Source organism: Mustelus asterias, chromosome 7, assembly GCF_964213995.1.
Source record: "Mustelus asterias chromosome 7, sMusAst1.hap1.1, whole genome shotgun sequence".
NCBI classification, from domain to species: domain Eukaryota; kingdom Metazoa; phylum Chordata; class Chondrichthyes; order Carcharhiniformes; family Triakidae; genus Mustelus; species Mustelus asterias.
The window spans coordinates 43,153,777-43,166,652 of NC_135807.1; the positions used below are offsets into that span (position 1 = coordinate 43,153,777).

Genomic DNA, 12,876 nt, shown 5'->3' on the forward strand with positions numbered 1-12,876 from the left:
GAAACCATGGTCGATTGTCAGCAAAACCCATCTGGTTCACTAATGTCGTTTAGGAAAGGAAATGTGCCATCCTTACCAGGTCTGGGCGACATGTGACTCCAGAGCCACAGCAATGTGGTTGATTCTCAACTGCCCTCAGGCAAACTCGGGATGGGCAATAAATGTTGGCCAGCCAGCGACGCCCATGTCCCATGAATGAATAAAAGTAAACTCTGATGGATTGCATTCTGACTTTCCAAATGTCCTCTTATTACTTCTTTAATAATGGATTCTAACAATTTTCTAACGAGATGTTAAATGAACTGGTCTATAGTTTTCTACTTTCTGTCTTCCTCCCTTTTTGAATTAGGGTGTTACATTAGCATTTTTCCCAATCAACTGGAACCTTTCCCACATCAGGGAATATTGGAATATTATAACCAATGGATCCACTATCACTTCCTTAAATACCTGCAGACTTGAGGACTTGTCTGCCCTGGGCACCTGGGCCCTGGCCTTCAATCCCAATAGTTTAGGGAATACTATTTCCCTCCACCATTAAAACAGAGGCAAAATATTGATTTAGCATCTCTGCCATTTCTGTGTTCCCCACTATTAACTCCACAGTCTCATCCTCCAAGGGACCAACATTTACTCGAGCTACTCTCTTCCCTTTTATATACCTATAGAAGCTTTTGCTATCCTTTTTTATATTTTGTGTTAGTTTTCTTTCATAATTTACCTTTGCCCCTTTTATTACTTTTTTAGTAACCCTTTGTTGATCTTTAAAAGTTTCCCAATTTTCCTGGCTGCTACTGGCCTTGCCAATATATGCCTTAGCTTTTGACTTTATGCAATCTTGCTTAGCCATGGATGTTTTATCCCCCTCTTACGATTTTTCTTCCTCTCCGGAATATATTTTAGTTGGGAAGAATTGAATATCTTTTTAAACAACTGCCATCGTCCATCAACTATCCTACCATTCAGCCTTCCTGCCCAGTCCATTAGGGCCAAGTCTGTTGTCAATCTTACATAACTACCTTTGCTTAACTCCAAATGCGAGTGTGGGAATCCAGTTTCTTTGAATTTCAAACTATGATCATTCTTCCTTACAGGATTCTAACTAGGACGTCATTAATTAATCCCTGCTCATTGCACAATACCAAATCCACAATAGCCTGCTCTCTGGTTGGTTCCACATATTCAATGAGCTCTCCCTCGAGGCTACCCTTGCCAATTTGATGAAACCAGTCTTTGTGCATATTAAATCACCCATAAAACTCAGTCCTATTCAGTCACCGATCTACTTTCAAGTCACATTAAGTTTTTGATGAATTCCAACAATTCACAAATGGGGAAATACATTCTTACTACAGTTTGGCTACAATGCAGTTTTATATTGGCAAGTTTCAGAATTTATTTTCTAGAATATCTGGTATATATGAAAGAATCCAGGAAACCGAACAGCAAACATTTGCCAATAAAAAAAAATCTGGTTATTAGTTTAGCAACTAGTTTCCAAAATTTGTTGACAGATTGAAAACACAAAAGGTTATTACAATCAAATCTTGAATCTGGGCCGTGATTTTCTGGCTGTGTTGTGCCTGGCGCAGGGCATATTACAGCTGAGTGAGGCCAGAGACTCACAGGCGAGTGGTTTAGTGCGTTCTGTGCTGGTGCCAAACCTTGACCCTATCTTCCCATCCACTGCTCCCAGAAGTAATCTGCTTCCCACCTGGTAAGGGTGGGAACCAGAATGAGCAGCGATTTTCTCACCCGGGGTGGCACTTAGTGACCTTTTGGAAAAATTCTGCCCGTGAAAAGAGCTCCTGAGCCAGACAGCTAAATTGTGAATAAACCAGTCATTGCATCACATAATCCAATGAACTACCCATTAAAATGTAAATATTATTCAACAACTCTCTATCTCCCTCCATTTTTTCCCTTTATCTTAATATAATTTGTTCACAAGTGGGCGGCACGGTGACACAGTGGTTAGCACTGCAGCCTCACTACGCCAGGGACCCGGGTTCAATTCTGGCTTTGGGTTACTGACTGTGTGGAGTTTGCATGTTCCCCCCGTGTCTGCGTGGGTTTCCTCCGAGCGTTCCGGTTTCCTCCCACAGTCCAAACATGTGCAGGTTAGGTGGCCATGCTAAATTGACCCTAGTGTCAGGGGATTTAGCAGGGTAAATATGTGGTATTACGGGAATAGGGCATGGTGGGATTGTGGTCGGTGCAAATTCGATGGGCTGAGTGGCCTCCTTCTGCACTGTAGGGATTCGATTCTATGATTCTAAGTGCTGGGAATGCTCCAATACCTTACCCAACTGGACATTCATCACGAGTAAGCCAGGATTGAGAGTGTCAGCATTCCACCCAACTATGCAGATATCCTAGTCAAGCTAAATGTAGTTGAAGCCAAAACGTTGTCTGATTTCAAGAACAAATTAGATATAGCTCTAGGGGCTAAAGGGATCAAGGGATATGGAGTGGGGGGGGGGGGGGGGGGTGGAAAATCAGGATATTGAATTTGATGGTCAGCCGTGATCATAATGAATGGTGGAGCAGGCTCGTAGGGCCGAATGGCCTACTCCTGCTTCTAGTTTCTATGCTTCTAAATGGCAAAGAACCCCTAGATTGTGATCCTTGCATAGGTACAGGTGATGTCTTATTGCATACTGTAGTCAGCTGGGATGGGATCAGTTAACTCAACACAAAGGATTGAATATACAACATTCTGGCAAACCAATAATATATTTCCAACACAATTTATACAAATAGCAAAATCGGAATTATGGATCTAAAGATGATGGAGATTCTGGGTGTTTTGCAATTTTGTTTTGCAGAAGAGATTAAATTTACCCTTGCTTAATTGGCCACGAGTGCCACAATCTAATTTAAATTGCTTTTCTGGAAGCTACTGACCTGATAGCCACTGAAGAAATTAAGGATTTCCTTGACTCCTGTGTTGTAAGCCAGTCCTTGCATCCTGACGATGGTGCCAGGCTGGGTTGGAACAGTGGCAGGTGTTGGGAAATAGCCAATGCTGGTCGGGGATCCAGAAGGACTACAATTAAACAAACCACAAAAAAAAGTCTCATGAAAGTATCTGAAGCATCTAAATTTATATTAAATGTAAAAGATTGGACTGCATCTCAGGTAACTCAAATTTCAAAGATAGGTTAACATTTCAGGTAAAATGTTTCAGGAGAACATACAGGCAACAAGTTTATTTTTTTCCTTGTTTACCCCTTTGATGTCAATTCTATTTAAAGATTACGTCTGAAATGCTAAATTTTATATCCTTTTCAAGGTGGTGCCATTTCCAGCATATTCTATTTCTATTTCAAGTTCATGGTGTTATAATTCAGGTCAGAAACTCCAAAGTGTTTCACAAAGTCCGCCTGGATCATAAGTTTTGCACTTTGAATTTGGCTAGGGTAAGCATGAGATGTTTCACTTCAGGTATGATTCAAATGATCAACTAGGGAGCTTTTATCAAACAAAGATCATTTATGAATATAGTTAACATGGATAGAAAAGAAGCAATAACTTTTATCAATTACAAACAAAAACAAAATATAACTTTTAACAAATATATCTAAAATGTTCCAATCAAACAAAACTTCCCAAAGACAAAGCCCGTTCCACGGGTTTAACACAGCAAAGACTAATGCTCACATGATGCTGGAACTGAGTCCTTTGGTTGGAGAATTGAAACCCTGACTTCTCAGCCTTGTAACTTCTAGCAGCCCTCTGGGTACCCCCAGAACAGTCTGAAGTCAGAAAAGCTTCCCAGAACATCAGGAAGACTCTCTGGTCAAGCCACCTACAGCAGCTTTTCTACTCCAGGAAGGCAATAAGCCTTGCTTTCAGCTAACCAGCAGAATTTCCAAAACCAGGAAGACAGAGAAACACTTTTTTTCAGCTTGATGTCCCTTCTAAAACCAAAATTGCAGTCAGCCAAAAAGATGAAACCTTAAATTCACTAGGAAGGAAAAATAAACTGTCCAAAAACACATGTGCCAGTCTTCCACCGAACCATGCAGGGTCATAAAAAATCTCAGAGTAAAAGTAAACAACCCCATTTAAGTCATTGAAGTAGCAATAAAAGGACTTCTACAGACAGCCCGGCAACAGTGGCAGCTGAGACTATGAGAGCTGCAGACAACATGATTTAAAAGAAAAAAAATCTCTTAATGATACACGAACATCACAACAGCATGTGTGGTTTTCCTTTTGCTTCACAATGTTAGTGGATGTATAAATCACAAGAGCATTTCCTGCTCAGTTAGGAAAAGGTAATGATATAAGATGATAACCAGAATGATATAGGACACGATCTTACCAGCTCAACTTACCGGTCGATCAGCGTGACAAGCTGGGATGATAGTGCGCAGCGCCAAAAAAGTCCAGAAAGGGCGCGAAGCCTATTTACATGGAATTGACTACATTTAAATGTAGTTACCAGGTTCGGCATGGCTTCTTCTACCCTCCCAGATGTTTGCATCAGGCCAGTGGGAATCACTACTGTCCCGCAGCAGTGGAGACCAGGCACCATGGCCATGCTGTGTGTGTGGTTGGGGGGGGGGGGAGAAAGATATCAGAGGCCATTGAAGCCTCCAGGTGGTCAGGTGCAAAGCTGGGCAATGCCCACCTGACACCCTGGCAGTGCCTGGTTGGGCAATGGTGCCCAAGCAGTCTGAAACTGGCTTACTTAGGCTATGCCCCCCTGGCACAAAGCTCCCAGCTGTCAGAAAAACTAACAGAGTGCCAGAAGATTGCAGTGCCAAACTCGTCCAAAACATTGGCATGGAGGACTCCCATTTTCACTCTGTTATGACACTCAAACGTTTTGGGAAAATTCCTCCCATAAACTGCAGAGAATTCACCCAACACCTCCAGCAACACTTAAAATCTCTTAACTATTCACCCAAAGAGACATGGCTTGTTCAGGAAGCAATAGTCTAAACACTGGTAATGTAAGTTCATAACCTGTTGCACAGTGATTCTTTCAAGTATGCTTCTAGTTTTTAATAATATAAGCAGTTTGGAAGGTTTCTTCATTATAAACACACACCAAAAGTTTTGTCTTTAAAAACACCCCACTTGTTTTACCTATGACGTCTGTTGCTCATGGCACCAGATTACAATCAGAGAGACAGGCTCTGCCTGATATATTAGTGCTGCAGGTGGTAATAGGCTTTCACAGATTTGAAACCTGAGGGCACAATTGCACTTTGCATCGTCCTTGGAAACCTCTCTCTGTGTCAGTAATAGGGAGGCTGTCTGTACTTGGGGATCCTGTCAAATAACTGAATTTGTAAAAGGTGGAAACCCTAAATGTACTTGTCTTGATATCATTGTAGCTTTCTCTATACCCCAGAAAGCTGCTCAACTGTGGCCTAACGCAAGGGGCAGGTTGGACCCACTAGGCAGTCACTGAGAGCAGCAACATTTGGGATGATGCAAAAAGAAAATGAATGAACTATTCATCCCTCACCAAATTACCAGTTCATAAATCAGTAGAGATGCAATAGTGGACACTTATGGAGGCATTTCATAATATTCCAGTGTGAAAGAAACTGGGGAAAGATGTACCATCCATGGCTAACTAAGGAAGTCAAAGATAGAATAAAATCGAAAGAATAAACATACAATCCCATTGAGATTAGCGGCAGGTTGGAAGATTGGACAGAATGCAAAAGACAACAAATGACAAAAAATTAATAATGAGGAAAATTTGGGTATGAAAGAAAGCTGTGTGCAGTTCAGTGCCAGATTCAGCATGCAAGTGAGTACATGCAAAGCTATTCTTTTCCCCAATTACTGCTAGTTCAACTGCTAGTTGATGTCTTAACGATAATGCATTGGAATTTATTCAAGGCAAGATATCACAGTGGAAATGTCAAAAGCGTACAATTTGAAGCGTTCATAGAGTTTACATTACAATTAACCAATAGGATTTTCACATGGGTGAACAGACCATTGTTCATTGACTGTGTATATTATTTTACCATAGAACAAATTCTGCACCATTACAAAAGTTCCTTATTTCCCAAGCTCTTATAGTCAATAACCGAGCTTTGGTTTCAGTAAGAGGAGGTCTTGATATTTGGCAGTTCCTCACAAGTTAGTAGTGAGGAGGTTTAACAATAATGGAAGGGATCAGCTTATTTCTTAGTAGTTTTTATCACATTGAAGAGTTCAGGGAGTAAACTTGATGATGAGTGATAACAAATGCATCAAAACTCAGCTTAAACCAATATTCACCAGATGTCCACAAACAAACAGACTTCCAGTGGAAAGCAATCCAGAGAGTGAAAATCTCATGTTAGCTCTGAAGAAGTCATACAGACTTGAAACGTTAACTCCATTTCGCTCTCTCTCTCAGTAGGTCTACTGAGTTTTTCCAGCATTTTGTATTTTTATTTGATATTGTACAAGTGCAAACCTTACTTCCCCCTCTCTATTTTGATTTAAATTTTCCAAATAATGAAAATGTTGGAAAGAGACAGTGAATTGTGCTAAACCTATATAAAACATGAGTTAGGCCTTAGCTGCAATTTTATATTCCATTCTGAGCACCATACCTAGGAAGGATGTCAAGGCCTTGGAGATTTACTAGAATGGTATCAGAGATGAGGGACTTCAGTTATGTGGAGAAGCTAGCATTTTGCACTTTTGGGTAGGCAAGGTTAATAGGAGATTTTGTATAGGTGCCAAAATCATTCACAATTAGATAATGAGAAATTGTTTCTAGTGGATGAAGGGTCAGTAACCAGAGCACAGGTTTAAGATGACTGATAGAAGCTGAGGTGACATGAGTTTTTGGGAAAAAAACACAACATTGAGAGATCTGGAAGACACTGCCTGAAAGGATGGTAAAAAAATTCAATAAATTCAAAAGGAATATTCAAAAGCAAATTGGTAATTAAGGGGAAAAGGGGTACAGAGAAAGAGCCTGGGAGTGGGACAAATTAATAGCTACACCAAACAACCCGCACAGGCTCAATGACCTCCTTTTCTGCTGTATCATTCTATCATTTTCAGTCAGTCAGCCTCTGTGAAAAGTCAATATTTTAGATGTAATACTTTTCCAGATCAGATCTTTGTTATGATGGATTTCTAACACTTGCGATATTTATTTTCTTCATCAAAAAACAAATAATCAATTATATGTGGACCGTCAAGCTATACTTGTAACTTATTTATTTCTGTGTGCTATTCATCATTTTCTCTTCTTCCCTTGTATTGATCACCCCCTCATGAACATAATTTACTGGGGATTGAACAGGTGTTATGTCCCAATCTGGTTAAATTATTGGCCTCCAGAAGGTATAATTCTGGAATTGCCCCCTATGGAAACATCCGGCTTCCACTGGATGCTTCCCGACACCAAAACTTTGTGGGACGACCTATATCATAGCATACTACATCAGGTTTAATGAAGCTCTATATCAAATCAACTTTCAAGTTCTTTCTAATTAAACCAACAGTCCTCTGTACGAACAATTTTCTGAGAAAAGCTGTCTGTCTGTTTGCATTGTTTAGGGGCTTAAGATTATCTGAACCATTGCTCAGTAATATCTGACCTTGTAAGCATGAACCAAGAAGTAGTGTACAACTGTACAATGGGTCAAAACATTCTTGACATTTTGATAAAGTTAACAAGGCTAGTTTATTGGTTGCAGTTTAGTCATTAACTTGCTCTATTTTTACAAATATTTTTATTGCTTTTCCATGCTCATGAATTTTAAGATTGCAACTTGAGATAATGGTGACCATTAATTGGTTCAGCCAGGGGCTGATTCAGTTAACTGGTTGTTTTCTTCATTCGTATTACAGCATGGTGTGCTCATTTAATAGGCGTATCACAGTAAATTACTTGGATAATAGTGTGAGTCTTTGTCTATTTTTAGTGGTATGTGATAAAGAGGCAAGCAGCAAGTCCACATGCAGCACTCCTGATCTTGTTAGCTCTATTGTCAGAGTGGGCGTTTTAGAGCCCCCAACCCTGCAAATATATTCATGCAGTCAGGCCTGATTTCATAGGTAGCATGGTTCACAGCATCTCAGGAGTTGCAAACCATGGGGAAACACTAGTCTGGAGTCAAGAACACTGACAGATAAATTCAAAAGGTGTTGCCAACCTCATGTCATAATGCAATATGTATGCCCAGGTAATTATGTTAATAGAATGAATTTTGATCGGGCTTTGTATAGAAAAGGTAAGTGACCAGTATTGTGAAATACTTCAGATGTACTAGAGAAAATGATCAATTGTATACAAAGTTCTGTATTAAAAAATCATTCATGGGATGTGGGCATTGTTGGCTAGGCAAGCATTTATTGCTCATCCCCAATTGCCCTGGAGAAGGTGGTGGTGAGCTGCCATCTTGAACCGCTGCAGTCCCTGTGGTGTAGGTATACTCGTGCTGTTAGGGAGGGAATTCCAGGATTTTGACCCAGCAATAGTGAAGGAACGGTGATATATGTCCAACTATTGTGGAACAGAACATTTTATTCATTTCATCCAATATCAACAATAAGCACTCTCAGGTGTATTCTCGGGTATCTGCTGCCCTAGTCTCTGACCTGTTCTTGTAGCCACAGTATTTATATGGCTAATCCTAGGTCAATGGTAACCCCCATGATGTTGAATGTGGAGAATTCGGTGATAGTAATTGACATGGTGGTGCAATGCAATCTCATTATGAATGCTTGGCTGAGCTCTAAACCGCAATAATGGATGGAGTTCAGCAGTGATTTTTGATAAAACTGTCAGGGGGTTGGTGAGGTTTGTTTTGATCAACATTTGTATCCATGCTTAAGAGGATTAAACATTTTGAAGAGCTTCTTGAATGACCACTAATTTTGCCAGCTTCATGATCACTTAACATGATTAAGTTCCCCCCAGTCAAATTTGAATGCTTGTGTTTGATTGACAGATTTATGAACCTCAGGGAAGTTTTAATATTCCCCAACCCACACCCCCTCCCCTCAATTCAGTGGAGACTGAATGAATGTTTGTTTCTTTTGACAGTTTCATGAGCATTTTAAAGACTTCCCATTGTTATTATCAGGTTCATGAGTTCTGTTCATATTGGACACTGGTGAATAGGCATGTGGGGTATGGGGGGGCTCATCATCAGCTGAGGGCTAGGGTGCCTGACACTCCAGTACTGAACTGGCTAATGTCTCATGGAATGATGCAAACCTTCTAACCCCAGTTTCATTTTCTGCCCTTCCACACAGGAGGTAAGATCAGGACACTGGGAAATGGCCTGACGCTCAGTTCTTGCCCCATAGATGAAAACTTGGGCCCAAATCTTGGAATAGGAAGTGTGCCATTCATTGACACTGAAATCTCTCATGTCCATCAAGTGAAACATTCCCAAAAAAACCCTCAAAAGTACACATCTTTGTAGGCCTGTGTTTTGGTGCTAAACATATTGAAATAGAGAATTGAAAGAATCTTAATTTCTTCTGATAAACATTTGCAAATAACATTTATTCACCTCATTCAAACTAATCATCTTGTAATCATAAAGGTTTTTAAAAACATACAACTATTGTGGAACAGAACATTTTATTCATTTCATCCAATATCAACAATAAGCACTCTCAGGGTAGATATAACATGGATTAAAACTCTAGTAATTGCGCCTCTACATTAACAGAGCACTACAAATCAAAGCCCAGGATTGAGGCAACAGGAGTTCTCACAAGAGCTGTAATCAGTTGGTAATTACGGTAATGTTACCCATTGTACAAAAGAAAAAGCACCACAAATGCGTCTCTCTGAATTTATCGACTCCTTACCATCCATAATAAGCAAGGTGGACAAATTATTTTCCAATAAGTGCAAACCAACTCAGCAGACAGTCCAATTAATTAGACCATAAGACATAGGAGCAGAATTAGGCCACTTGGCCCATCCACTCTGCTCCGCCATTCAATCATGGCTGATATTTTTCTCATCCCCATTCTCGTGCCTTTCCCCCATAACCCCGATCCCCTTATTAATCAAGAACCTATCTCAATCTTAAAGACACTCAAGAACCTGGCCTCCACAGGCTTCTGTGGCAAGAGTTCCACAGATTCACCACTCTCTGGCTGAAGAAATTCCTCCTCATCTCTGTTTTAAAGGATCGTCCCTTTAGCCTGAGGTTGTGCCCTCTGGTTCTAGTTTTTCCTACTAGTGGAAACATCCTCTCCACGTCCACTCTATCCAGGCCTTGCAGTATCCTGTAAGTTTCAATAAGATCCCACCTCATCTTTCTAAACTCCAACGAGTACAGACCCAGAGTCCTCAACCGTTCTTCATACGACAAGCTCTTCATTCCAGGGATCATTCTTGTGAACCTCCTCTGGACCCTTTCCAAGGCCAGCACATCCTTCCTTAAATACGAGGCCCAAAATTGCTCACAATACTCCAAATGGGGTCTGACCAGAGGCTTATACAGCCTCAGAAGTACATCCCTGCCCTCGTATTCTAGTCCTCTCGACATGAATGTTAACATTGCATTTGCCTTCTTAATTGCCGACTGAACCTGCATATTAACCTTAAGACAATCTTGAACAAGGACTCCCAAGTCCCTTTGTGTTTCTGATGTCCTAAGCATTTTCCCATTTAGAAAATAGTCTATGCCTCCATTCCTCCTTCCAAAGTGCATAACCTCACACTTTTCCACATTGTATTCCATCTCCCACTTCTTTGCCTACTCTCCTAACCTGTTGAAGTCCTTCTGCAGCCCCTCTGCTTCCTCAGTACTACCTGTCCCTCTACATATTTCACAAACTGTTGCAGTCATGGGTATAGAGGCAGCAGTCTGAATTTGATTCAAATCCAGGTTTGGAGGCAAAATAAATTGTATTCTGAGTGTCACACCCATCCCATACCCTACCCCTTTCAGGACCATGATAGGGTTCCCGTCATCCTTACTTTCCACCATCAGCCTCCATATTCAAATAATCATCCACCATCATTTCCTCCAACTCCAGCAAGATACATTAAACACATCTTCCCCTCGCCTCCAGTCAGCATTCCAGAAGGACCATTCCCTCTGTGACACCTCCAGTTCTCTATCAGCCCCAACTTCTTCCCCCTCCCCTTGCAATAGTTGGGCAAAGGCCCAAAATATTCCCTCCAAATGAAGCTGTGATTTACTTGAACTTCTTGCAATTTAGTCTACTGTATTCACTGTTCACAATGTGGTCTCTTCCTCAATGTCAACAAAATGAAGGAGATTGTTATCGACTTCAGGAAGTGTAGTGGAAGACATGCCCCTGACTACCTCAATGGGGACAAAGTAAAAATGGTCGAGAGCTTCCAGCTTTTAGGTGTCCAGATCACCAACAACCTGCCCTGGACCCCCCATGCCGACATTATAGTTAAGAAAGCCCACCAATGCCTCTACTTTCTCAGGAGACTCAGGAAATTTGGCATGTCCGCTATGACTCTCACCAGCTTTTACAGATGCACTATAGAAAGTATTCTTTCTGGTTGCACCACAGCTTGGTATGGCTCCTGCTCTGTCCAAGACCGCAAGAAACTACTAAAGGGTCATGAATGAAGCCCAGTCCATCACTCAAACCAGCGTCCCATCCATCAACACTGTCTACACTTCCCACTATCTCGGAAAAGCAGCCAGCATAATCAAGGACCCCCGCACCCCAGACATACTCTCTTTCACCTTCTTCTGTGGGGGAAAAAAGATACAAAAGGCTGAGGTCACGTACCAACCAACTCAAAAACAGCTTCTTCCCTGCTGCCATCGACCTTTTGAATGGACCTACCTCGCATTAAGTTGATCTTGCTCTATACCCTAGGTATGACTGTAACACTACATTCTGCACTCTCTCCTTTCCTTCCCTATGTACGGTATGCTTTGCCTGTATAACGCGCAAGAAACAATACTTTTCACTGTATACTAATACATGTGACAATAATAAATCAAGTTAAATTTCACCTCAGCATCTTGCTTTCATGCCACATATCCATCCTGGACCTGCTGCAATGCTCCAATGAAACCCAACACAAACTGGAGGAGCAGCATCTCATCTTCCGATTATGCACGTTACAGCCTTCAGGACTCAACATTGAGTTCAACAAACTTTCTCATCTATCTTTTTATTCTAAAACCCAAAACATTTCTTAATCCAATGCAACCCTCCCCCCACTGCCGTACTGGCCCATCTGTCACTTATTCATAAGTTTTGCTATAGCATTGTCGCAACCTCTCCCAGCTCCCACTATATATGAAATCACATTTTTTCCTCTGTTTAAGTCTTGAAGAATGGTCACGCAGACTCAAAACATTAACCACTTTCTCTCCCTACAGATGCTGCCAAACCTGCTGAATATTTTCCAGCTCTCTCTGTTTTTGTTTCAACTGTTGTACTATTTGAGCATAAACTACCACCTTGCCATTATTTTCAGAGTGAATTACAACCCGATGTTCCCCTATCAGATTTCTCCACTGATTTGAGAAAAAAATTTGGAGACATTAGAGACAGAAAGTAAAAGAACAAAGACTATTAAACCAATTCATGTTTTGTTTTGTGACTATAGCCAGGACAAAATTCCTCTTGAAACTGGTTACTTTATAAATTAAGCTGGAAAAGAACTAGATGAGGCTACTTAAAAGGAATGTAATAACTATCTCGCTTTTATCTAACACCGTGCATGAATTCCAAATTTTCCAAAGTGCTTTATAGTCAATGCAAGATTTCTGAAGTGCAGTCACTCTCGTAATGAATGGAACATGGCACTGAATTCACAAACAGCAAACACCTATAATCAGCAATGGAATGTCCAGATCATTTGTTGCTGTGGGATAAATATTAGCTAGGATACCAGCTCTTTTTGAGTAGCGTTGTTTTTTTTTA

At 40.9% G+C, this 12,876-nt stretch overlaps 1 protein-coding gene across 4 annotated transcripts in view; it reads right to left on the reverse strand.

Moving 5' to 3' along the window:
- The window catches only part of esrp1 (epithelial splicing regulatory protein 1), an 85,079-nt gene that overhangs the window by 22,053 nt on the left and 50,150 nt on the right, over positions 1-12,876 (reverse strand). For all 4 annotated transcript variants that reach the window (XM_078215971.1, XM_078215970.1, XM_078215972.1 and 1 more), the window contains exon 14: positions 2,908-3,049. In XM_078215971.1, coding sequence (XP_078072097.1) covers positions 2,908-3,049 — 142 coding nt within the window. The remainder of the gene's footprint in view (positions 1-2,907; positions 3,050-12,876) is intronic.